Below are 26,369 nucleotides of genomic sequence, written 5' to 3'. Positions count from 1 at the left end.
AGGTACAGTACTTTCTTCACAAACTTCTCTGGTATTCTTTTAACAGGATGGTTGTTGTGTCTAATTATTAATTCATTATTAATTTGAGTTAATGTCATTAATTATAAGAAACATGTCATAGGAATTACTATAGTTTTTAATTGTCTGATCATGTGAAATAGGTGCTTTTTTTCGGATGCGCTTTATCTAAACTTATTAAAAAAGCCTTCCTCTTTATATAAGCAGTGTACTATCAAAAGGTGCTCTTTTGTTAAATAGTTAAATCTCTTTTATATCTGCCTTTATTTCCATTTTCTTCTTGTGCTTTACCCCTAATAACCCCCATGCCCTACACGGGTTTGATAAGAGTTGATAAAATGGTAATGGCAGCAATGTGACAGTTCTTTAACCATCTGTTCACTCCAAACTATAAAATAGTCGTATGTTTAAGCGCTGATATATATTCTTGGTCACAGTAGCTTCTTTGCAAATAAAGTACACACTCTTAAAAACCACACGAAAGATAAAATTTGATTAAAATAAAAATAACTATTACTTAGTAAAATAAACTGTAATCAATTTGTTTTATTTTTTACAGAATTAGCATTATGAACAAATGTACAAAAGTAGTTGGCAAAACGGTGTCCAAGGTGATGCGGTGCAGGATAAGGTTACAGAGGAGAGAGTGAATTTGTGCAGGTGCTTTTTATTCACCTGGTGTTGATCAAATATTCTGGCACTCCATGGACTTGTTGGCTGATCCCTCTTCCTTCAAGGTTAGATTAGTTTGCCACTTGAATGCCAAACATCACAAGTGTGAGATCCTCTGGTTTCCATGACTGTATAAACATAATGTTCAAATAAGTTCAGGTCAGGTTAAATCTCGGTTTTGTTGAAAGCCGAAAATTCAAATGTGCAATGATGTTTGAAGTATGTTGTTAATGTAAAAATCTAAGCGTGCGTGGCTGCTTGTTGGTGAGGTTTAATACAGATTAATATGTGAAGACAGTTTATATAAATCCTTACGTTGCACACTGAGAACACAGGGAGAATTTATTATGTCCTTAACATGTTTCAATACGTTGTAGCCATGCACCCAGAACGCCCACGTTATGTGATCGACAGGCCGGCGTACAACCTCCCAGACTTCGACAGACAATTTGAAAAGAAGAGTCGACAGTTCCCTGTTGGAGAAAAAGTCAAGAAGCTCTTCAGGTACAGCGTCGCTATCTTTCTGCGCAGTCAACATGCACATTCACCACCCGAGTTCTACCTCCAACAACCTTTGTGTTCTGATCAAACTTGATCAAAGATCAAGTTTGCAGCGCCAGAGCTACGACTCAACAGAAAGCTTAGACAAGCGCTGTGGACTTGAACAAAAGAACCAGAGTTCTTCACAGATATTCTCTTGTTTGTTCCTGTCAGATGCTCCGTGCCAAGACTAAGGGGCTTGTTATTCAGACATCTGCCTGTGCTGAGCTGGCTTCCCAAGTACAAAGTGAAAGAAAATCTGCTGTGCGATGTCGTCAGTGGGGTCAGCGCTGGCACCATTCAGGTTCCCCAGGGTCAGTCAATTTTCTCCTCTCCAAATGTCTCTGTATAATATCCTCTGACAGACGCTAGTTGCTGCAGAGTACAGCATAGTTTTTGGATTACCTTTCCTTGATTTATTTGACAGTTTCCCTCCTTTTCAGGCATGGCTTTCGCCCTCCTGGCTAATCTCCCCCCAGTCAACGGTCTATATTCCTCTTTCTTCCCCCTCATCCCATATTTCTTCATGGGCACTGCTCACCAGATGGTCCCAGGTAAATCAGAGTGATTTATCCTCAGCCGTTTTGTCTGATGACAGTGATAAGTTACTGGAGCTGCACAGCGCTGCACTTCGTCTGACTTTGCCCGCACTTTGCAGCGCGGTGAGGAAAATAGATGTGACACCCTACTTTCTGTATCCAGGCACTTTTGCTGTCCTCAGCATTATGGTGGGAATCGAGTGTCTCAGGCTGGCCCCGGAGTCGGACTTCAGTCACTTCAATGCCACTGTTAACGCTACAGTAGTGGACACGGACAGGATGAATGAGGCTCGACTGGTGATATCTGGAACTCTGGCCTGTCTCACTGCAGTCATACAGGTATCTGGACCACTAACAGCTCAGTCTTTTAAGGTGAAATCTGAAACCGATTTAAGGTGAAGTTTAAAAGTGACAATTTCATGTCCGTACAGATTGGTCTCGGCTTCATGCAGTTTGGGTTTGTAGCCATCTATTTGTCAGAATCCTTCGTCAGAGGCTTCATGACGGCCGCAGGGCTGCAGATCCTCATCTCTGTGCTCAAGTACATCTTTGGCATCAAAGTGCCGCCTTATAGCGGTCCACTGGCTGTTATATACGTAAGTACATCCGTCATATAGTGATTAAGATAAAAACAGCAATATTCTTTTGTAAAATTGTTCGTAATCTCACTCTTTTGACGCAGACTCTCGTAGATATTATGCGCGGCTTACCTGAGACCAACGTTGCCTCGTTAGTGTTTGCTCTGGTCAGCAGCGTAGTTTTGATAGTTGTGAAGGAGCTGAGTGCCCGCTACCGTCACAAGCTTCCCTTCCCCATTCCCATGGAGATCATCATCGTAAGTACTTCATCTCTCCCTGAACAAAATGAAAAAAAAAAAAAAGTGTGCTCTTTCCTGATAGCGTTTCATTTCTATTCCTGTTTCACAAAGGTGGTTGTGGCCACAGCCATCTCGGGGCCTCTGCATCTCCCTGAGCTCTATCACATGGACATAGTGGGAGAAATCCCTCTGGGGTAAAATACACACGTTTACTCACAATGAGTACAATAGTCATTAAAAACATGCATTTTTAATGACGATGTGTCAAAATACTCAATAATAAATGCAGAACACACTATTAATATAGATTAGAAAATAATAATATTTAATCATGATTAATCATATTTCTTAGTGTGGAAGCCAAAGAGTTAATTTACATTTGTTTTTTTATTTTTTTGTTTTTGTTTTTTTGCCTCTCTTATCCAGATTCCCAGCACCAATCATTCCAACCGTGAGCCAGTGGGAAGAGATGTTGAGCACAGCTTTCTCCCTGGCAATAGTGGGGTATGTCATCAACTTGGCTATGGGCAGGACACTCGCAGCCAAGCATGGTTATGACGTGGATCCCAACCAGGTAGTAAACTGTGTCTCTTTCTAAACTCAAATACGTGTTTTTTTCCTCACCCGACACTGAACGAATGCTCCTGTCTAGGAAATGTTGGCCCTCGGCTGCAGCAATTTCCTCGGGGGCTTCTTTAAGATCCATGTGATCTGCTGTGCTCTGTCTGTAACCCTGGCTGTAGACAGTGCTGGAGGAACATCACAGGTGATGGCTTTAAAGCCCTAACGACTAATGTCAAGTCTTTCTTGAAATTTCATGACAAAAAAATAACATTAGATAGGATGAAAGCAGTCCATCAAACCTCTCCACCTCTCTCGCTGACCTCTTGCAGTTTGCCAGCCTGTGTGTGATGTTGGTTGTAATGGTCACCATGCTCGCTTTGGGAGCCTTCCTGGAACCACTTCCAAAAGTAAGTGGGGATAATGGCGCGATGCTAGGGTCTTGAAAAATGATACAAAAGATTTAATCAGAGGAAAAGGTCTGTTTAGTAACCCTTGTATTCCTTGTCTTCCAAGTCAGTGCTCGGAGCGCTGATTGCAGTCAACCTGAAGAACACACTCCTGCAGCTCTCTGATCCCTATTACTTATGGAAGAAGAGCAAACTGGACTGTGTAGGTCAAAGTCTTGGACGCAGTAGTGAAGCACATACAATGTGAACATATTTTTTCTCATCACTATATATTATTGTTGCTTCTCTTCTAGTGCGTGTGGGTTGTGTCATTCTTGGCCACATTCTTTCTTAGCTTGCCTTATGGAGTTGCTATCGGAGTGGGATTTTCTATCCTGGTGGTGATATTTAAAACGCAATTGTGAGTATCAGCCCATACGATATCTACTATCGTTTGACCGGAACCAAAAAAGGACTGTGATGTATTGTGCTAATAATGTACTCCTTGCAGTCGGAATGGTTCAGCAATGGTTCAGATCATAGATACAGATATCTACAAAAACCCAAAGATATACAGTAAGGTACTAAAACTACATGTCTTGGCCCATTTTTGTCATGACTGATAATTTAAGAAGAAATTGCATATAATTTTTTTTTTCTCCACAGGGCAAGTCAATAACAGGTGTGAAAATAGTGAACTATTGCTCTCCAATCTATTTCGCAAACGCTGAAATATTTCGCCTGAGAGTCATCAAAAAGGTAAACTGAAAAAAAAAAAGATTGCTTTTGCTTCCCGGCATAAATAGCCAGGTGTTGTGTGTCCTAAGAGTGTTTACACAGGTATGTTTGTATCTAGACTGAGCTGGACCCGGGGAAGCTTCTCCTGGCCAGACAGAAGTTCTTAGAAAAAGAGCAGAGGGAAAAGGCGAAAGAGGAGAAGAAGGACAAGGAAGTGAGGAGGAGGACACCCTGCTCCTTGGTTAACATGAAGACCCAGGTCAGATCAAGGACATGAAACAAGTCATTCACGGGTCATTCCACTGTCAATATTTCTTGTTGAGTTACATGTGATTTACTGGAAATAAGAACCTGTGACCTTTTCTGAACACCGTTCTGAAAGTGTTTCCTCCAAACCCAGACCATATCTCGGCTTGAGCTGCAAAACGACTTTGATATGAACAGCGCCGGCTCAGCTGAACCTCCCACGAGTTATGTGAACTTCCACTGCAGCGACGCTGAGCAGGGCGGGCAGTCGCCTGAACAAGAGCCAGCCAGTCCCTCTGCTGTCACACTGGAGACTCAGCCCATGCCCTTCCACACCCTCATCCTCGACTTGGCGGGGGTCTGCTTCATAGACCTAGTGGGCATAAAAGTATTGATTAAGGTTTGTTAAAAAAAAAAAAAAAGTAGTGTTTATTTTATTTGACAGTAGATGGAAGTTGACATGTTAATGTTAGCTAGTGAAGGTTTTCTAATGGTTACTGACGTTTTTACAGAGTGTAATAGTATAAATGACTTGCACCCACGTGTGTAGCTCACACTGTGTATGTCCACAGAGGTATAAACCACGCTTCACAGTGCTACTACATTTTCTTTGATGTGGGAATTGAACCCTGGCATTTCTTACCGAGCCTTTTCATTTTGAGCATCAATAGCATTTATTTATCCTGTCGATCCGACGTGTCCATGAACCGCCCTCTTTCTTTTAATTCCCTGTCACAGATGAATGCGAGCTACACGATGCTGGGCATTAAACTCTACCTGGCTAATGTTCAAGGTAAATTCTTAAATGGTTCAGGTGCATTCACACTTGCTGGCCCTACTGAGCAGTTGGCATGGCAACGCAGACCTAGTCATTCATACAACACTGAGTCCATTAGGTCAGTGAAGGACACTATCTGGACTACAACTGTAAGTTAGACATATGTCCTCTATTTTCCACTGAGACAAAAAGACTGATCATCAATAAGTGTAATTTATTGTACCTGAGCACATTAAAGCCTCAATTTTTCTGTCGCTATACTGTATCATCATTGTACTACTACATGACTGTTTGGCAAAATCACAGAGTGACTGACTGTGTGCAAGGCCTTGTGTAATATTTGTTGTCTTGCCGCCTGCAGCCCAGGTATGTGACGAACTGGAGGCTGGAGGAGCGTTTGATGACGGCAATATTTCCCGTGGTAATCTCTTCCTTTCTGTCCACGACGCCATTCTGTTTGCTCTGCAGACCTCTGGAGAGAGGCGAGGCTCCTCAAAGGTAGGCCCTGCTGCACGAAATAACCTTATCATACAAATCCTTTTCATAACATCACACACAGACACGTGCTGTTTAAACTCTCCGGGGCCAGGGATACGGGGGGAGATTAAGACGAGGAGAAAGACCAGATTTATTTTCCAAGTGAAAAAATTCCTCCTTTTTTTCTCAGCTTTTGTCATACTATCTGGTTCAACAAGGGTAAACAGAAATAGCACACTGGGTTTTGTGACACAGTAAGTGCCACAACAAACGAAGTTGTAAGTTACAGCAAGGTCACGCCGTGCGTCTGATTTAGTCTCTTTTATTCCGTCTTTTGCTGCCTCATGAGCATGGGCTTCCTTTTCCAGCATCTGACAGGCAAGGCAGCGCCTTCAGGAGGATTTGGCAGTTAATTTGGGCAAAATTGTTCATCTTTATTTTATAATATTCAGGAAAACAGGCTAGGTTTTATGTTTCTCAGCATGGTTGGCAAATATCATTAAAGCACAAGTAAAGTACCCAGGACTTGTGGCTTCCTTCTGCCGCTGTCTTTGCTGCATGTTGTGTCAGCACTAATAGCATCACATTGTGTACACGCTGGTTTGACCTTAAATATGTGAAATGACTTTGTTTGGCTGCAGGCAGAAGGAGCAAAACAGGGACTTGCCTTTAACATTAATGAGGAGAAGGATCTGGAACAGGTATGCATGAGTTTTCTCTACAAGCAGATGCAAGATGTTAGCTTCACCTATTTAACTTTTTTTTTCATGATGAAAATTGAAACCCAGTCTCATTTTAATTTTACAGGAAATGTTTTGATTGCTGCAGTGAAAAGGAGCGGATGAAAGACACTGAACATAATGACATTGATCCTGAAGTTTGCTGTAATTTACGAAAGTCTACTGGCATAATATATTCTTACATCTTTTTTGTTGTTTAATAATGATCTAAGTCCGGGATCTTCAACGTTTTTCAGGCAAAGGACCCCAAACTGATTAAATAGGGACCCCCTACCTACTATAAGTGTTCTATATTAAACTAGTGCTATTTATAAATATACATTATTATCATCATTTTGCATTCAGTAGTAAGCTATTCAAATAATACAAGCTATTCAACATAATACAATACAAATATAATTTTTTTTAAAATTTCAGTCGAAGCCTCATTTTTAAAGTTAAAACTGTCAATCTGTTGATTATTTTCTTTATCTTCTTTTCTTTATTTTCTTTAGCTAAATACTAACACACTAAACAATGTTGGATTTTTGCTGGAAATTTGTGTGAAAAACCAAAGATTTTGCGAACTCCCTGCAGTACCTCTACGTACCCCCTAGGGGTCGTGGACCCCCTGTTGAAGACCTGTGATCTAAGAGATACCTTTTAGTTTGTGGTTGGCACAGTACTCCACTCCACTGACAGAGGGTGGTACAGGGCAGCTCGAGAGACCCTGAACAACAAGAAAGTGCTGAGCAGATAATGAGGGAAGCTCTGAGTCTCAGTTTGCCTACCTTTCACTAGAACTGTGCGGCGAACCTGCTGACTGCGCAGCCATACAGAAATGCTCCTGTAATTAACTGAGAGTTTGTATGGCCACAGCTGTGAGGTACAACCAGCTGAGGAGTCTGGCCGAGTCCCCGTGGAGGCAAGACACTGCGAAAGGCTAAACATAAATGAAAAGAGGATTACAATGCATCAGCAGTTTTGTGGCTTTTTTTCCTTGCAAACTCTATAAAGGACCACAGCCTCCATAATTTTCCGTAAGGTAGAATAAAGCTGCAGCTACTAAAATAACACACCTAATTGTTGCCACTTGCACCAGTAGAAGCTGTAAGAAGAAGAAATATGTGGACCTACTTGCTTTTGTTTGTGTAGCAGGTGCTTAAAGGCCCTGTGGCGCCTAGCCTAGCAGCAGGCTATCAGTGGTGTTGTGTTGGTATGCCTGAGATGCATGAATGGATTTATGAAGCTATTAAGAAATCATCCTAAGGTATTCCGGCACACATCTGCTCCGTTGCTCCCCCTCGTCTCTGCAGCAAATTGGCACCACAAGTGATTACAAGGTTTCTATGGCCATCAGCTTTAATTTGGAGCCCTGGGAAAGTCTCTCATCGCTTAATGCGTGTGAGTGTCTCTGTGTGTTTGTGTTTAATTTCACCACCTGCAGCTTATCCTTCCTTTTCTTCTCTGCCTCATTGTTCCGGCTTGAATTTGTTTAATTTGAATTAGAGATACATTCTGATTGAAAGAATTAGAGTGACCACAGTTTGGCATTTGGTTACTAATTATTATGGCAGTCTTTCCGATCTGTGTTGTCTTAGGATGTTTCAGAGTCAAAGAAAAAACAATTTCACTGTGCTTTTTACATTTTCCATCTTCATTGTATACTATATTAGCAAATGCACACTAAAACTCCACAATGGACAGTTACCTTCACTGCGGTACATTATTTGTCCTAACATACATTCATTTGGTACATTAGTCAAAACAATGTTCTAATGTTCAGTTTATGTTGCTACAGCGTAAGAAAGGTGGTAATTCAGCTGTATGAGGTAGTTGGTGGTACTGTTAAATTGGATTGATTAAACCTGAACATGTTTCTGCTATCTAGCTCAGTCCACTCACTAATAATAGAAATGTTTTGGCACAATACATTAAAATTCAATAGTACTACAGCATCCTAAATGAAAACACAGTGGAAACAACATCTCTCATTTATTTGAAGCAACATTACAATTATTAGTTTTCCCTAGAGTACTTAATGAACTGGTAAATAAATGTATGAGAATATATGATCACTACTGGGCAACGAAGATGGATTTCTGGTGAAAATTACATATTATAAAGTTGTGTAGCATATTTTGAACGAGATGTGAGTTATTTCAAAATGATCATGTATTACTTACCAACAGTGGATGAGTACAGATTATAGCAAAAATAAATTAATTTGCTACATCTACATATGTGTACATATACGAGGAATTTGATCTCTGTATTTGGCCCATCCATTTGTACACACATGGAGTACATCCACGCCCAGCCATAGACATAGTGAGACATTATGAGCCCAAAGTTGCTTCTCTAAAATGGCAGTAAGCAAACTGCATTTGTTCCTTAAAACTAAAGACTGCATTTATGTTTTAGGATAAACAAAAGTTCAAAGAGGTTCACTTTGTTAAGATAACTTAATTTTAGGTTCTAAGATTTATTCCCTAACTTAACATCTTGTGCTTACATAAGTTATTGGTACTTTACAGTGGTGTTTGCAGACAAATCTCTCATGGTGGTGCAACTGTAGCAATAAAGGCAGAGGTGAGTGATTCAGTGGGTGAGATAACAGTGAGGTTTAAATAGCTAATTTTTGCTGATCAACTCAGGTAGCAATATCATCAGTTACCACTAGATGACATCATAACCCAAAGAATTCCCCTTAAATGACGAACTACGCAGTATTTGTGGACAGCTACATCCCACAGACTTGCTTATGTGCGTCTGCGTCATTGTGATGTCACGTAAGCTGGAGGCAGAACAGAAGGAAGCTTGAGGCACTGTCACTTTCAACCATGAAAAAGTCATCTTGCTGTATTTTTGGCTGCTAAAACTGAAAAATCAAAAACACTAACTTTTTTTAATTTTTATTATTATGTTATTTTTTTTATCACATACCAGCCACTGCCAGACGTAGACAACTTTGATTTGGCTTTGGCAATTAAAAAAACGGATTGGAGTCAAACAATCAACAATGGGCAACTTCATACCAGGTCAGACTAATATGTAATGCATCATCAGTTTCAACCTGGAAAACGTTATGGGTTAGACTAAAACGTGACTGAAATTATGCGAAAATGATCCTTATTTAGGGGAGTTTGTTACATGTCAATGCTAATGCTAACTGCTACATAACACAACATTAGCTGTATGTTTCAGGCGTGCCCAAGCAGAAGTTGCATTTACTACATTACCCTCCACGGTGTTTCCAGTTACTTCTTGTAATATCTTTGTTGGAGAGGCTTCACTTGATAAAGATAGAACAGACTTCGTCCCTGTGCTTTTACACGGTCTCGGGTAGTGAGTGTATCAGTGCATTCTCTAAAGTATGTGTTTTCCTAGTCCATTCAACAGTCTGTCTGAAATATGCTAACCACCATTTACAGGCTGTAATGTTTGAGATATGTTGCATCCAATTAAGCCCCGCCCCATTGTTTATAAACCCTGTAGGGGTCGGTATTAATCATAATCATAATCATAATCATATGCATGCAAGACCTCCCTGAACACTTCGGATCAAACTGCATCTGCAATTCGAAAAAACGTCCTAATACCACACAGACCAGGCCAGAATGAATGAAACCCAAATGGCGGGCCAGCAGCACTGCTTCACGATCACACCTTTACGCTGATTGGACTATATTATGGGAATTGCGTTACCAGGTGACCCGGGGTGTTACGTTCAAGGAAGATTTGTTGTTTGAAGTTAGGTAAATGGCCGATCCTCTGAACGCCACACTCACCTGTGGCCTTTGAATGCACCATGATTCAAGCCAAGGCCGTGAATACAGCGTTCCCTCTGAATAAAGCAATACCTCGGATAAAATCACCAAATGTTGCCGGACAGCCAAGAACTGTAAGTAATCTGCTATCTCTCAGATGCTGACATTAATTTATTATTAGCGGTTTCCACCAGTCAGCGATGCGATTAGCTCAATAAACAAAAACGTGATGAAGTTAAGTCGGCTAGCTAGCTAACATTTATCGCGTTCATCACAGTTGGAGTCAGTGAATGTGACTTGTGTGGTATTATGTATAAATCTAAGTAAGAAATTTAATCTCTAACTATGCATGGAAATTAACAACTGGAATTTCTGAAGGAGAACACTGAGGGTCAGATTTTTATTTTAAATCAAGATATTGGTCCACATTTACATTGTAAGTTCTCTCTGATCATACAGGTTTAAATAGTTTACTTAGAGTTTCTTTTTTTTTTTGGTTTGGTTTTTCATCCAGACCCGGTCTGATGATGCGTGGATGAACAAAACGGAAAATAAGTGGAAATGACCTACTTTCACAGATGGAACAAACACTTCAGATTTATGCACCAAACACCATGACAAATTCATTGGATGTGTGAGCATACGTGGCAGTAAATCAGATTGTGATTCTGAGAAGTGTAGCCTACTTGATAAACAAGTCTACTTTTGACAAGAGGTGAAATCTTCACCATGAATCAAATCAAATCTGAAGCTGTCCCTCTAGCCTTGTTAGAATTATCATTTACGTGTTCAACTGTTGTTAGTTATAAAATGATATTCATAACGAGTCATGATTTGTTATTTATTTATTTTAAAAAGGGGGGTCCATCTGTTCTTGTTGTCCTCTAATGTTGTTTAGCCTAGAGAAGTAAAGCAAGAAGGTTGTGAATCAGCCTTTGTCTTTAAAACAGCACTTTTTTTTCAAATTTCTTTTGCTGGTAGGGTTTTCCTACTATATATCACATAGAATACAATTATTATGAGTTTTGTATCTTTTAGCCTTCAAATGGTGACAAATAGCTGCAGTCTGTGCAGTTCATGTACATGAATACTAATCAAAATGCTATTGACGCGTGGCATTCAACGGGCAAATGTATCTTTAGATTTTTAGATTGAACTTTATTGCCATCACATGTACAGGTAAAGAGCAACGAAATACAGTTTAGCATCTAACCAGAAGTAATAAGTAATTGTTTTTATAGCGTATGGGCGTATTTACGGATGGAAACCTACGTACAGGTGAGAATATATGACACAGTTGAGTGAGCAAGATATACACAATGATTGATTTGAGGGGCTATGAATATATTATACAGATGAGTTGTGCGTTAAGTGTAGGTAGACTATAAACATGAAATATAGCATAATTTACAATAAAGGAAATAGGCAGGTGATATATTAGGCGATACAAATACAGATTAAGTGAGCATTAAACAGTGCATAAATAATAAGCAGTAGCTAGCTAAAGTTGCTAAGCTAGTGCAACATTCGGTACATAGTGCTGTGCAAACAGGTAGTTTAAAGTGTCCATTAGTGCAGCTGTGATGGTGGTATAGCAGTCTTTGGTCAGTGATGGAATGAGGAGTGGAGGGGTCAACGGAGGGCAAGGTTCAGTAAGGCCAAAGCTCTGGAGGGAAAAAACTGAGGTGTTGGTGCTCCAGGACAGATCTTCTGAGATGTGCCTCCCCAAGAACTTGAAGCTCGACGACCATCCCATTGATGTGAATGGTGTCATGCATGCTTCATCTCTCCTTCCTGAAGTCCACAATGAGCTTGTTGGTTTTGCTGGTTAAGGAGCAGGTTTTTTTCAGTCCCCCATGTGGCCAGGTGCTGTATCTTGTCGCTGTATGCTGTCTCATCGTTGTTGCTGATGTGGTGTCATCTCTGAACTTGATGGTGTTTGATCCATGCACAGGTCTTCAGCTGTGGGTGAAGAGGAAGTAAAGATAAGAGGTCAACACAGCGTTGTGGCACTGGCACGATGGATGTAGCTTTAAAGCATGTTGGCACAGCTGCTTGAAGGAGAAGTCTATGGTATGTAAGATCATAAAGTATCAGTCAATAAATCTAATTTATAGTAAACTATACTATACTGTATTAATAGTAAGTGTCTTTTCTAGCTAGTGCTTGTAAAGTTTAGCCAGTTAATATTATGCTTGGAGTCATTTCCTAAGGGTTTAAATAAATGTGAATCACCATGACCTAAAAATCATGGCACAAACATCTGGTTTGAAAAAAAAATAGTTTCAAGGATGGTTTCCATCATTTCAGGTAGTTAATATAATTTTGATGCGTGTTCAACTGTCATTTTTTGTATAAGTTTAGTTAGATATGTGACGCTGCAGAAACAGGATGTGACATCATGGTGACCACCAGTTGCCATGCCAACCGCTCCATAAAGCGGTTCCGATGGGACCATGTGACTTGTAAAAACGATTTTTAAAAGTAAGTTCAATGTATAGTCCAACATTTGCTTGCAGCTGGTGGAGGTAGAGCCGAGCGTAGTATCAATTAAACGATAAGGCTAGTGAGCCCGGGATGAGACGGCCTGGGGGAGGAGAGCTGTTGTCTTGGTTGTGATTCCCGTCCACGATAACCAGCCTTATGTCACTATGAGAACCCTGAAGGCAACATGGCACATGTGTATGTAAGGGGTTACTTTGCCTTAAAACAAATCACCTGAAAGTTTTTTTTTTTAGCTTTAATCTTTGCCAGTTTTCAGACATTTAGGGATTTAACACAGATTCAACACCTTCCTGGCTGCAGTCACATGCAGGACACAACCACCACTTTATTGCTTCTTGGAGTTTTTACCTTGCCTTACCTTTATTATATTTAAACCGAGAATACATTTCAACGGTGTATTGTACTTTAAAACTATTTAAACTCACTACGGGCCTTAGCCGTTTTTTGATATGACCCCTTTGATATTGGGCTGAATAATTACATTTATCACTTAAGCTGTAGGTAAAAAGAAACACCTAACCTCTCCGGAGGTCAAACGATGATTACATTGACTCGTGAAATACTTCCAGCTAAATCCCCTTTCAAACGAGACACTCGTATAATGAGTTCGCTTCTCAATCCTGTAATTGCAAGTTCACATAAAAATTAATTTTACACCCCTTGCACATTCATTGACCACAATGTTTTAATTAACAGGGTCCCTTTTAGAAATTTGAGACGGAGAGATTTATGTATTAAATTTGTTTACACGCTCGGTGGTTTCATACTATTGAGACTAATTGCACGGTGTCGGAGGGTATCTCCTCCTCGAGTCATGGGACCTTGTCATTTAGCGCTCGCCTGCTTTTATGAAGACACTTCCCTGAGAAAACATTTAGCTCTGACCTTTGAGGAACAAGCTTTAAAATCGCTTTAATAAAGAGCCTGTAAGCCAAATTTTATTAATATACTTTTTCTCCGATGGGCTGGGGGGGTTGTGAGGCTCATCCAGGGGAGCAACGATGACAGCGCAGTAACTTAACCACCTCTGGAAATTTAAATAATGGCCGTTTGACATTGATCAAGTGGTAGCAGTTGACGCTTTGCATATTTACAGAATGTTCGGGGATCCGTTCTGCTCCATTACCAAACCGGTTTTCGGCCAGGGAATCATAAATCTTGAATGCGAAACGTCAGCAAATTGTCCTCAGACAGGGTTTGTTTGCCGAGTTTGCTGAGAGCAAATCTGACCACCGATAGCCAGCGTTAATTAATGCCGCACATTGTCTCATTCCAGTAGTTCAGCAGCAATTAAAAGGACTAACAATGGAACATTCTCTCATGATTAATTAAGGCATAAAATTATTGAGTCTGCGTCCCTGACTGGAGGATGGTTAATTATTTGTAGCTGAATTAAGCCACAACCCCATGTCTGATGGAAAATTCTGCTCGGCCTGCTTGCCATTTTTGTTTTTCTTCTTAGCAACTGGTATATGTAATGAATTCATTCATTAGACGCGAGCATTACCGCGTTCAAATTAATCAGCGTTCATTATTTCAAAAGACATTAACCTTTAGGGAGTGAAACAAACAGAGGACCGCAGAGATGTTGCTGTGTTCGCGTTTTTAATCATATTTGCTGGTGAATTCTGTAATGGATGAAGCTTTAAAGAGATGAACACATCTGAGCGTCCTTCTGAACACGCCGCCAAGACGAAGACAGATTTCGCAGCGATTGCGTCGGACACGATGCACAAGTGACGTGTTTTATCATCCCATCAGCTCATTAAACGGAGCGGCAGGTGCTGTTTGCGCTCCTGCCTTCTGATTAGATGGGAAACGCGGAGTGATGACTTTAGATAGTAGCTCCTCACTGAGCCGTTCAGTATCAGCGGGGAAATTAGACGAGACAATGCAAAACAACGCAGTGTGGTGCAATGCTAGGGGAACTCATTAGAACGCTGCGGCATGGGAAGAAGCCGCGTGATGCTTTGCAACATGTCATCGGGGGTGTTCGCAGTGTTATTACACAATCATAATTTGATAGCTTGTGCACAATTACTTCATTCATTTTAAAGACTGCATGATAAACTCACAAGCCAACTGTCAAGATCTCTATCTACTTTGACAAGCTGTGATTGCGGCTGTGAATATAATATGAAAACCATAGCAACCCTTTAATTGAGCATGTTTTTTTTTTGTTTTTGTTTTTTTTTTCTTGGATGTTTGGTTAGCTAATTAACAGTGAGAGTAAAGAGCTACTTGAAAAGTCTAGAATAGCCATTAGCTACCATTTAGTTGCCTAATTACACACTGGCACAGTGTATTAACGTCACAGCGAAAGAACTAAATCTGTCACGAATGCGGCTCAGCCGACACTTGAGACAAAGACCGTCCGTGTCTGAGTGTCTTCAAAAGTCTGCCACACGAGAGCAGGCCGCGGCCATTAACCACATGAGCGCCGGCGAAATTGCCCCCACAGCTCCAGCTGCATAAAACATCAGAATCATTAACGCAAACATTTGCATATTAGCATTCCAGCGAGTTCTCCAGGAGAGCGCTCCTCGCAGCTCTCCACAAACACAGCTGACAATAAGGGAGAAGAATGGAGATGAGTTTGCTTTTCGCGCTGCCTCGTCTGATGTCCCACGGGTAAATTTGCCAGTCTCTGGTGTGGAGGAAACACACCTGTGTGATGCTCAGAGGAGAATTCTCCTGCTTTCATCTAGCCGTGCAGCCCTGTTCTTATTTTGCTTTCTTCTCTGTTATGAGCAACCTCACACCTCATTAATTGCAGCATAGACTTTTAAAAGTTGAATTCACCTGTTCTGTTCGGGACGAGTGGCAGAAAACACAACGGATATAAAACACGGCGTTGGTCAGTCTTTAATGTTTGGCTTCTGTTTCGAAAGCGTCAAAACTATTTGAACATTTATTGACTTATTGACTTGAAGTCTTATCTCCTTATATGTGAGTGGGTTATTATTAATATTTTATAAAATTAAGAGTTGAAATTTTTCATCTTTGTTTTCTTACCCAGGGCGTCACATTTTTGGCCATTTACAGCATTTGCCCATTTTTGCAATACCAGTACTGTTATTTATTTATTTAGTCTTTTTATTTCTACTTTATTCTTGCACTGGAGGGGAAGCTCTCTCCAATTTCATTGTATGCTGAGATGTACAATGACAAAGTCTATTCCTATTCTTATCTTCTTCACAGTTGCCTTTAAAGCTAACACACCATGTACAGTATCACCAAAAATAACTTTAGATTTTTATTTTTTTTTTTTACATATGTATTTTGCATATTTTTCTGGAAATTAAAAAAAATGTATGTTGGAAACTATTTAAGGGCTGCTGGTTATGTAGTTTGTTATTATTATTTTAATTATTATTATTATTATTTTATTATTATATGATGCAGAATAAGTAGGTGAGAATATTTCTATAAACCCTAATGGGTTTTCTGATCTCACCTACACAATCTGCCTCTTTTGGATATTTGTGGTTTTATTGGTATGTTGCATTGTGCAATTGAATAAAATAAATGTATTACCTAGATTTAAAATAACTTATAAGTAGAGTCAAATAGAGTAAAATCCAAACATTCTTCACCAAAATGTAATTAATCACATTGTTTGCTGTAATGGCCCTTCATGGCCACAGGATGGCACTGTGGTTTTATCTTATAACCCACGTCGCGTTTCCGATCAGCAGTCAAAACTTTGAAGAAGTCTCAGATTTCCCCAAGGAAACCATGAAGACAAAGTTGTGAAATCTGGAGCCGAGGTGATTTAAAAAAAAAAAAAAAAAAGAAAGAAAGTATGACTTTAAAAGAGCTGGTGTTGTGATCTTGTTGTCGGTGATCCATATATATTGAGCAAAGGGAGAGTGATGGTTGAGTGGGGACTGCTGCACCTCAGTGGCCCTGCAGATGAATGTAGATGCAAATGGAAGGAGGGGGGGAAGTTAAAGCCTTCAGTGACACTAAGCACACCCCAGGGGCCCTGGTGCAGAACGCTCAGCCTCAGCACATCAAGGACGCGGCCCCTCCGTCTGAGCGCCCCCTTGGCACGCATTACATCCAGGCCATCTACATTTTGCACCAGACAAACACTTGACTCCTTATGCCGAGCTGAGCCAATAACAAGAGACAGATGTGTCCTCCTCAGAGAATCCACTTTGATAAGCCGCTGCTCCACATACTATTAAATAATCCAAAGAAACCACAGGGATAAAAAAAAAAAAAGGGGGAAAACTCAATTTTACATAAGAATAGATATGCCTGGAAACCGTACCCTCACACATTGGCTTCGCCTTGGTTGTAAATGTCAATTTCATGTCAGATTCTCTCTCTATTCATCCATGCCGTCTGTGATTGCTTCATCCCTTTGCATGAGAATGGCTTGAAATGAACGGTGGCCTATTCTCCAGATTGCAGTCAATGGAAGGAATCTTAAAGGACGAGGCCGAAGACGATTGCATGATCAGACTCCGCTTCGCGTGATATAAAGTCGCGGCGCCGGGCCTGTGCATTTCTATAGCCACGCCTCAACAAGCTCGAGGCGCTTCTGCACTTTTCTTTATCTGCCGAGAGAAGCTTCTTGGAGGGACCTTGGTTATGCTAAGGAGTGTCACAACCATGATGCGGCCCCCATGTGGCATGTTGTTTCTGTGAGTCATTCAGGCATACAGAACTCTTGGCTTTCCTCTCGACTGGTTACAGAAATACAGTTGAGCCCACAGCAGGTGAACCTGTCATAGTCAGCACCTGCAGGATCCTAACAGCCAGCAGGGGAAAACTGAAGGACAGAGGAAGTTTAGTCGTGAGGAGTTGTGTTGTGCCACCTGGGAAGCTTAAAGGTGAAACAGCAGAGTTGTCTAAAGACACATGGCGAGCGAGACGAGCCGTCGCATAATGTCATTGCTGTATTTATTTAACACGCAAGCAATGTCAAAGAGTAGTGCGGATGGGGTCGTGCAATTAATCATTGAGAAAATTGTTAATAAAGGTAATAAAGAAGGGAAAACTCTCATTGCTGTTTGATTATTTAGCTCATTGCTTCGGTGATGAGTCAAAACCAGATCCAAGACATTTTGGTCTCGTGCAGCTTTGCTCATACGTTTCTGGTTGGCGCTATAATTTGTTTAAATGTTGATTTATGAACTAATAGTCGCTAATTGCTGCTTAGTGCCACTGTTAATCCAAGCTGCCTGCCTCCTGAAGCACATTAGGCCAGATTTGTGTAATGAAGTAATTAGTTCAATTATGACGGAGAAAGTGGGGTCGGTTTAAGAAACGGGGAACGAGGAGCTCCGAAGTCCTCCAGCGTGCGTTCTCCCTTTATACTTTCAAACCGCCCGTCTCAGCAGAGGATGCGCCGAAATGGTTTTCTTAATTAAAGCTTGCACTCGTCAGCAGAGTCGATCAGAAATTTCCGTCACGTGCGCCTTCGTTGGTTTCCGAGCCGTGCCAGTTCTTGGGCCTCGTACTTCGAGTCGTTTTCAGTTGCTAAGAGTCTTTGTCGACTTTTCACCAACAACAGAGCTGCGTGTTTTCTGTTTGGCTTGTGTCGCCCACCAGAAGCTGCCATCACAACCACGAGTGCTCCATTGTCTGCAAGCATTGTCATTGTTATTAGTCTTTTGGATTGCCTGTGGAGGTATCGGCAGGCTCCGGGGGAAGCGGGCGCCAGGCTGGATAATTAGTTGTTCTTCGATGCCAGACGGGCACATTGCCGTCACTTGGAGGGGAAATGGAAAGTGGCATCACTATCACAGTAACACCGGAACAACCTTTGGTGCGAGGGCTGGGTTCCAACGCATCTGTCACACAACTAGTCATCTACCCACTGGCCTGGCAAGAATGGCTACCGGTCGAGCAGTACGCAGCGTGGATAATTATTTTATCAGAAACGCCGTTATACTCGTCGCATTTGTCATGATTAGCGGCGGTGTGGAGGTTTAAGTGGTCGTCGTGGACAAAAAACGAGGACTTTCTGTTTCGGGGTGCCTGCTTTATTTTTAATGGCGTCCTCCTTCATTTAAACTGCTAATCTTGCAGAGGCCGCATCTCGGATCGTCCCGCCTCCGCCCGCGACCTCGCTGCGGGGACCGCTGGACACTCCGGGCGACGGCTCCGCGGGCCTCCACGCGAGATGTGGACAACGACAAGGAGCAAAGACAAGCCCGCGAGCAAGGTGCCTCCGAAGCCCAGCAGCATGCCGTACAAGAGCGGAAGGACCACGTCCAGCGGCCCCTTCTGGTACAGAGGCACGGGAGCCCGCTCTACAATCAGATCCAGGTCACGCCACGTCAGATCCTTCACTAACACACACACACACAAACACGCCAGACAGGACAGACACACTTATCATCTCAAAAGACTTGGGGGGCATTTTTCAAGTTTTAACTTGAATAAAGCACCCAGGAGACGAGAAAAAATGGACAGGTGATAATTACATTTTTGAATTTCCAACTGTCCTGGGAAATATTCCCCCGTATAGTGAGAGTGTTGATGTTGAGGAGTAATGAGTTGGAAGCATGCCCACGGCCACCAAATCTAATCCAGCATCTCATCTAAACACTTAATAGATTCAGGGTTCAGCGAAACATTCTATCATTTGTCATCCAGACAGTCTCCAGAGGTATTACCCGAGAATCTCCTCTTGACATCAATTGATATTTGGGCTCGTACGTGGACCCACACGCCAAGCCTCAGTTCTCCGTCGCTGTTTCTAATCTGTGGTTTGCCAAGCTTTAGTATCGATGATCGTACCCTGTCTTTTTCTGACCCTCTGGTGGGCGTGCTCCTTTGCGTCCGATTCCACCGGCGCGGCGTTTAAAGACTTGACATATTTGTGGTAGCCTTCAACGTAGCGTTTCAGGCTCAAGGATTTATCCTGGTTGATGTTCTTCCCCACCTCTGCGAAAACAAAAGCACAGATTAAATCTCACTTTAATGCCTTGTTACCTAAAGTGCCAAATGCGTCTTTGTTCCACCTGATAAAAGGTTGTACGTTTGAGTTTAACATTTGTTTTCTTGCCTTGAACATAATTAATTCTAGCAGAAGAGCAACTACTGTCTCTCAGTTTGGAGTAGAACAAAGCGAACCTATCAAGTTTCCGAACGCACACGTAGATCTCTTCAGAACCGCAATGAAGTGTACGATAATTGCTGCGTTCTGCAACCTCCCTCTTGTCTTACAACGCGTCTCTTCCCATCCTTTCCTTGTCTTTTTTCTTTTTTCTTTTTTTTTTTTGACTCCCACGCTGCTGATGAAGGGAGCAGATGGTTTGTTCTGTGGCTGGTGTCAGCTCCACTGAGTCCTCTGTCAGATCATTTACACCTCCTTCTATCCAAAGCCACTCGGCTGCGGAGTTGTGTGCACACTGGACTGCAACACATGCCAGAGACTGGCAGTGTGCAAAATATGCCACTTTTGAAGTTCCAATTAAAACGAATCTCAAAGTAATGAAGCAATTATGCACTGTTGTTAAAAGTCTCGAGGAGGCCCTCTTGACCGAAATAAACCAATTTTGAAAATACACTGCCATGTACCCAAATGAGACTTTGTTCCAATTTTCTTTTTGTCAAGGGACATGCTGTGATGTCTGCTCTCAGGGAATTGCTTCTATCAGAAACACTGTACATAAAAAAAAAAAAAAAAAACTGAGCTATTTTGATTTGAAAACAATCACACAAATGCATTGTATTGAAAGGGAAATTATTCAGTGCTGCTACAGGAGGCTTGTGTTCTTTCTGGCTCCATTTCCTTCTCACCGATGGCGATGTCTGTTCTTCCGATGTGCTGCAAGGCACGAGAAAGCCTGTCGTAGTAGGTCTCCTCGCCGTACCTCAGCAGCCAGTCTGTCAGGGCCGCTCGGCACTGAGCCTCGCTATCTAGTAAACACAAAACATATGGCTCTCAGAAAGACAGGTCTCTGACAGTCAGCTCGCTGCCAGGAACTCTCCGAGCTGAGCTGGACGCGTGAGAAAAAGACAGGTCCCAGGGTGGGCCTTTTCTTCATTTCTTCCCTATTATGTTTTTTTTTTTTTTTTTTTAACGTTGTCTGGCTTGTCACTCTTAAAGTTCGGGTTCATATTTTCCCACATCTGTCTTAAAACAATGCACAGATGTCTATATGTGCGTCGAATGGAATCTTTCCTTCTGGTTTAAGCGCTTCCACTCTTGACGGTTGGGACAAAATCTCCAGTCCTCCTGTGAAAAATGCTTTCCAATATGTGCAAAGTGAGCAATCAGCACTCTGAGGAGTTGGAAATCAAATTTTCTTCCAAAATGAGTCTTTTTTTTATTAAAATTTGGCCCTTTTGTCGAGACACATTTTTTCTTTCTGAGGTGCTGTGAAGGATTGTCACACAAAGAGTGAGTTTAGATCTAAATATTTCCTTTTGAGGGACTGTTATGTTTGCAGAAAAGTGTGAAAAAGTAACCTATGACATCTGTGATTTATGTGCTTTTAAGAGCCGCGGCTCTCAGGTGAGGGGAAATCGCTAACCCTCAGCGGACGAGGCGTCTCTCTTGGCTCGAGCCTTCACGTCTAGTTGATTTTTTTCCGGCGAGAGCCGCTCGAGGTGCCGAAAGATGTTCTCCTCCGGGTGAGACAGGGCAAACAGGAGGTCCTCGCACTCCTTGGACGTCAGCAGCTCCACTAAACGCTCCAGCTGATGGTCGCCGATGTCCTCTGCCACTAAACGTGTCAGGATGAGAGCTAATAAACACAGTGCACGCCTCTCAGGAGAGAACGTCAGCCTGGCAAATGGGCAGGAGAACCTTAGCTGACGCTCCGCTGTTACATGAAGCCGTACAGTGCACAGTAAATTCCACTTAATGAAGCGTGGTGCCGACACAACAAAACATTTTGCATGTTTGTGCTTTCAATTACCAAGTGCCGGCTGCGTGGCGTGAAACTGTCACATTACCTTCCTCAGCTGCACGGAATAGAAACTGAGTAATCCAAATTTCACAACAGAGAACAAGGCAATCAGCAAATTAGAATCACTGTTAGTCAGTTTTTTTTTTCCCTGTTGTTGCTGGAAGCTGATGAACCTGCACCTGGTGTAGGAACATTTGCTCTCACCTGTGTCCTCTCCAAGTGTTGAACTCAGCAGCAGACAGACCGAGAAGACGCAGAGTTTCCAGGTCTTCATGTCAGCGGTCCAGACTCAGAATTTTGTCAGTTTATTTTTAAAATCTGCAAATCTAGAATTTCTTTAAACGCATCTGTTTTTGGACCGTCGCCATGGATGCGTTATAATGTTGTTTCCCCAGTGGGTTTGATAGGGGAGGTAGGAAACAGTTTTGTTTTTCATTAATCAACATTGTTTTGGACTGTTTTTGGTTTAATTTTCCAGATGTCAGAAGTGGCCAAGCATCACATTACGATCTTACAAATAATGTGCTGATCTAGGGCTAGGCGGTATGACCAAAGATCCAAAGATGTATATGACGGTATTTTTCAAAATTCTGACGGTATCACTGTATTTTTTTTTTGTGTGTATTTTCTACTGCTTGAGAGAGGAATTAATGCAGTAGATTGACTAAGGATGGACTATTTTGCTGTGATGATGAGTAAATATGGTAGAATAATCCCACACCAGTAGTAAAATAGGTTTGCGTGGTCCCGTGTTAGCACTGCTTGCTGATGTGGAAATCTAGGTTAAAGAAAAAAAAAAGAATTAAATGTTACCAAGAATGAAGAAACAAGGACAATTACAGTTTCATTTAGTTTTACATATTTATTCATATTTAAACTGCTATGTCTGTAATGTCAATAGAAGCATGACTGGCTACCTTGAAAATTGTACTTTTAAAAAAAAAAAAAAAATCTCATTCATAAAAAGGAACAATTGGGGACAGATTTAGCCGAGGGACAGGTCATCCAAATGTGGGGCTGTCCCCAGAGGTCGGGGACGTCTGGTCACCCTAAAAAAAACCCGACATAGCGCCTTTTTTTTTTTGGCACAAGTCTTCTTGTTCTGCCGCTTCATTTCCATCTTCACCACTCGTGACCCAGTTGCACCGTGCGTGTTTAGAAGCGCTGCATTGAAAGTGGTTCGGTCTGAAACAGTTTTCCGTGGTGCAACGTTCCGAACGCTGTGTAATGAAATGCACCGGTATGTAGGTATATTAAAAATTCATATGATAATGGAAACAAATACTACCGCCCAGCCCTGTGGTGATCTAATCATTCTCAAACCCTGTCCTAGTAGCGTGTAAATTCAGTCATCACCCATCACCCGGCTGTCAGTGGGGTTTTACGGACTCAAGGTAACACTTTTGAATTTTATTTCAACCTGTTCCTTCAGGCAAAACAAGCAGAATATAAAAAAGCTGATGCTATTGAATGGACAGATCTATCTATCTTGTCGCCACTGCTCAGTTTGAAAAGAAAATACCCCAAATGCTACCGCTCCCTCTGGGTTTGCCCGCTTGCTAGCATGGGGGAATTTGGTCATGGGACATTTGTGGAACGTGTTTGCTCAGCACGTCACTCAACCTTATGAGTGGCCGCCATTGGTTATTGCTCTTTATCGCTGCAACCTGCTGAATTTCATTAACCTTCCATGGTCTCGGGTCACCACTTCGCTGCTCCTGCGCACGGCCCTTTCAAACATCTGCCGTGTAAATAGCAGTTGATGTGTTCTGCTCAGACTTGTTGTAGCGTTGTCTCCGACGGTTATCTCGGGTTAATGCAGGTGCAGCAAACACATTTGCTGCAGATTAACTAGACCACAAATCATATAGTGGATTTTATCTGGGCTTGACATTAACATTAACTCGCGTTGCTTGTGGCAATAATGCACTTAAAAGCCTGACGGTGTTAAGTGGCTAAAATACTTTTGGAGGCCATTGTGGAGAATCATTTTGAAGCCATTGAGAACAAGAGGGTGCATTTATATTCATATGAGTGTTGCTGGATGGATAACCGGGGGCCACAAATGTGTTGCTTTGTTGTGTTGCATTGTTATTTTTGTTTCACATTTAAAAAAAAAAAAAAAAAAAAAGTCTCGGAAGGCGATTGATCGTAAGGAACCAAACAGGCCCCGGCAGTGAAGGAGCGTGATCACATGGCAGTGTTTTATTTAAAATTCTGTTGAACTGAAAAGCTCTGTCAGGACCAGTTCTGGTTGAAAAAAAACCCCGCAGGTGTAGAATTAAAAAGTACAAAGCCAAACCTACATATGGAATCTGTATTACAGGTTTTATACCAATGCCAAAAACGGCGGCGACTTCGCAGTATGGGAAAGTAAAGCAGCAGACTATTGTGTGTGTCTGTGCCTTTGATGTGCCCTGCTGGAGAGAAGTGTGCTGGTAGAAGGAGAGATGCATCATTCTCTGGCAGCGAGAAACATGTTTAATGGCGTTATTGTGTGGGCTACACTGAGGGCATGTTTTAAATTGTTAATAAGCTTCATTTGCCAAACAGTAAAGGTTGTTTGTGTGGGCTGAGCCTTAAATTCTCTGTGTTGGCTAATGGAAAAATAAATAAAAAAATAAAATAAAAAATCACGCTCAGGGGCTCGGAGCCACAGAAGCTCTGGTGTGGGTGGTATAATGGCTCTGTAATGATTTGAGATGTTGCACTTTTTGAAAAAAAAATTAAAAAAATAAAGACACGGGGCACGGGGTCAGGAAATTTATTCATATAACTCGGTTTTTCATTTGGAGTCTGTATTGATGAAAATACACGTGGAACATGTGCACACGAACACAGAAAACACATACAGATGGTACAATACAGCATAAACTGTAGCATCTTGAGGAAAACTTCCAAACATTCAAGATGGAGTTGAAAGTACAGAACAGGAACGAACTGGCCTACTTCTTTGACTCCCAGCTTGACCGCCTCCCGTTATCTCGTGAAGTCGTATCCCCATGTCTCGTACACTTCACACCACTGAAATCTGGTTAAACTCAGATACAGACTCCGGTGGAATGAAGGATAGAACACATGGAATATTCTTGCAATGTCTGAAATTAAAGGCACAAGTGTAGAACAGTGTCAAAACTAAAGGAGCAGACGTCCTCAGCTCCAATCTCAGATTTTCACTCCGTCTCTGATTCATGTCCCTGAAGTAACACAGCGCAATCAGCGTGTTTTTGCAGGAATGCGCTGATTGGGTTACATTAAGGAAAGCCCTGAGCCTCACATTCGACGTTAAGCTTCGGAAACCTGGTGAAGAGCAGAGGCAGTTGGGGCTGCGCGGTTCATGAGAAAGCCTCGGAGGTTGAGGGGGTGGCGATGGGTGCAGCAGGAATTGGATGTCGGCCTCTCCCTTTTCTTGAGTTTTAAGTTTGAGCCTGAGCCCGAGCGAGACCAGGCCTGCCCCTGCTCTGTGGCTCCAGGCTTTCAGGCTCCTGATGAAATCCTGCGCTCTGGCACGTTATCACAGGCCTGAGCTGAATGACTGTTTAGTCGTCGGTGATGCAACCCCACCACAGCCCTCCTCCAGCCCACTCCACTGCTACCAGACATGGTGGGCAGCCTTGCTATCTGTCCCTCTCAGAGCCCCACTCTTGGGGAGACACGGCACTTTGCTCACTTCCTACACCTGAAGCTTTCAGATATACTTTCATGCACCCTTCTTGTAAACAACTGCGAACCCTCCCACACCTTTTGTTGAATCTGCTGAATCTTAATAGGCATTTTATTTACCAGCACTACAATTTCTCCAAGTGGTCTAGTCATTTTAATAAATTCTCTTCTTTTCAGCTAACTTTTATTTACGATACAGCTTCAGACAGATCTATTTTTTTTTGTGTGATTATAAGAATACCTTACCTTCCCTGCTTAAAATGCATCACTCACCTCATTTGCTCCTTTATTTCCTCAGCGACTCAGAGAATGCAGTCAAACAGCAGAGACGCTGGAAACTGTCTTCACAAGGGGCTGAAGGTCCGGCTGACACGTCGCTGTCAGGCTTCCCTCTGACGTTTTTCTCTACCTGCTTCAGGTATTGATGTTTTTAGAGGGGTGCAGTGACCAATGACGTGCAAGCACCTGAGTAGGACCACCCATTACACCCGGTCGTAAAACTTGCCACACCCTGCCATGTGGCACTGCTTCATTACCAAAGATTTAGAGAAAAGAACACGGACTATTACCACAGAAACTGGTGTACATATATATATATATATAAAAATTATATTCCCCGAACCACTGTGATCAACAGTTCAACAATATTAGTTAAATCATCAAAATTTAGAACTCTTATTAACATAGCAGACGTAACATCTTATCTACTTCAAAGGCTTCGGAGGAGGACTCCAAGGGAAGCAAAAACTTACAAATGAAATAAAGCAGTTTCATGTAATATTCATCTAATAAGGGCCTTGTGTTCATTATTTGATGAGTCTCTGCTGTAATTTGCTCGTTTTCATCTCGCCCCCTAGAGTAAAAACGCATTCTTCATTAGGCCAGGGCATCTCTGAAGCGTTTCAGAAACCCCTAAAACAAGATCTCATTAAAGTATTCGATATATAACGTGTGACAAGAAAATTGACTTATTGCAGCTAGTTAAACATGTGAATCTCTACATCTGACTGTGAGCATCCTTCACTGTCAGGCTCGCTAATAACAGATAAGTGGGGTCA

At 41.9% G+C, this 26,369-nt stretch overlaps 2 protein-coding genes and 1 long non-coding RNA gene across 3 annotated transcripts; 2 read left to right on the top strand and 1 right to left on the bottom strand.

The window, feature by feature from the left end:
* The first annotated feature begins 1,069 nt into the window (after positions 1–1,069).
* On the top strand, positions 1,070–6,703 carry LOC125019392 (solute carrier family 26 member 9-like). The gene is made up of 20 exons (XM_047604140.1): positions 1,070–1,194; positions 1,405–1,544; positions 1,674–1,784; positions 1,933–2,108; positions 2,201–2,365; positions 2,452–2,604; positions 2,698–2,780; positions 3,013–3,160; positions 3,239–3,352; positions 3,480–3,557; positions 3,664–3,759; positions 3,851–3,957; positions 4,048–4,117; positions 4,203–4,295; positions 4,393–4,533; positions 4,675–4,920; positions 5,259–5,313; positions 5,660–5,796; positions 6,417–6,476; positions 6,583–6,703. The coding sequence occupies exons 1-20, from the start codon at positions 1,070–1,072 to the stop codon at positions 6,592–6,594; spliced, it is 2,310 nt and encodes a 769-aa protein (XP_047460096.1). The 3' UTR covers positions 6,595–6,703.
* A 3,479-nt stretch (positions 6,704–10,182) lies between these two features.
* On the top strand, positions 10,183–18,922 carry LOC125003764. The gene is made up of 3 exons (XR_007112272.1): positions 10,183–10,398; positions 12,219–12,337; positions 18,815–18,922. It is a non-coding gene; the product is annotated as an uncharacterized LOC125003764 (long non-coding RNA).
* LOC125003759 (transmembrane and death domain protein 1-like) lies at positions 18,273–25,695 on the bottom strand. The gene is made up of 6 exons (XM_047577914.1): positions 25,585–25,695; positions 21,853–22,426; positions 21,271–21,462; positions 20,534–20,653; positions 19,529–19,675; positions 18,273–19,077 (listed from the first exon to the last, which is right to left on the bottom strand). The coding sequence occupies exons 2-6, from the start codon at positions 21,920–21,922 to the stop codon at positions 18,803–18,805; spliced, it is 804 nt and encodes a 267-aa protein (XP_047433870.1). The 5' UTR covers positions 21,923–22,426; positions 25,585–25,695; the 3' UTR covers positions 18,273–18,802.
* Positions 25,696–26,369: the final 674 nt, after the last annotated feature.

The sequence above is a fragment of the Mugil cephalus genome, chromosome 1 (genome assembly GCF_022458985.1).
Source record: "Mugil cephalus isolate CIBA_MC_2020 chromosome 1, CIBA_Mcephalus_1.1, whole genome shotgun sequence".
NCBI classification, from domain to species: Eukaryota; Metazoa; Chordata; class Actinopteri; order Mugiliformes; family Mugilidae; genus Mugil; species Mugil cephalus.
This window is presented reverse-complemented; position numbering and strand designations above follow the sequence as displayed.

Coding starts and splice junctions, on each gene's coding strand:
- LOC125019392 (XM_047604140.1), top strand. CDS start 1,070: ATGCACCCAGAACGCCCACGTTATGTGATCGACAGGCCGGCGTACAAC. Junction 3,760..3,850: donor AGAAGAGCAAACTGGACTGT/GTAGGTCAAAGT, acceptor CTTCTCTTCTAG/TGCGTGTGGGTTGTGTCATT. Junction 5,797..6,416: donor AGAGGCGAGGCTCCTCAAAG/GTAGGCCCTGCT, acceptor GTTTGGCTGCAG/GCAGAAGGAGCAAAACAGGG.
- LOC125003759 (XM_047577914.1), bottom strand. CDS start 21,922: ATGAAGACCTGGAAACTCTGCGTCTTCTCGGTCTGTCTGCTGCTGAGT. Junction 21,463..21,852: donor AACACTTGGAGAGGACACAG/GTGAGAGCAAAT, acceptor TGACACGTTTAG/TGGCAGAGGACATCGGCGAC. Junction 19,676..20,533: donor AAGAACAGACATCGCCATCG/GTGAGAAGGAAA, acceptor TTGTTTTCGCAG/AGGTGGGGAAGAACATCAAC.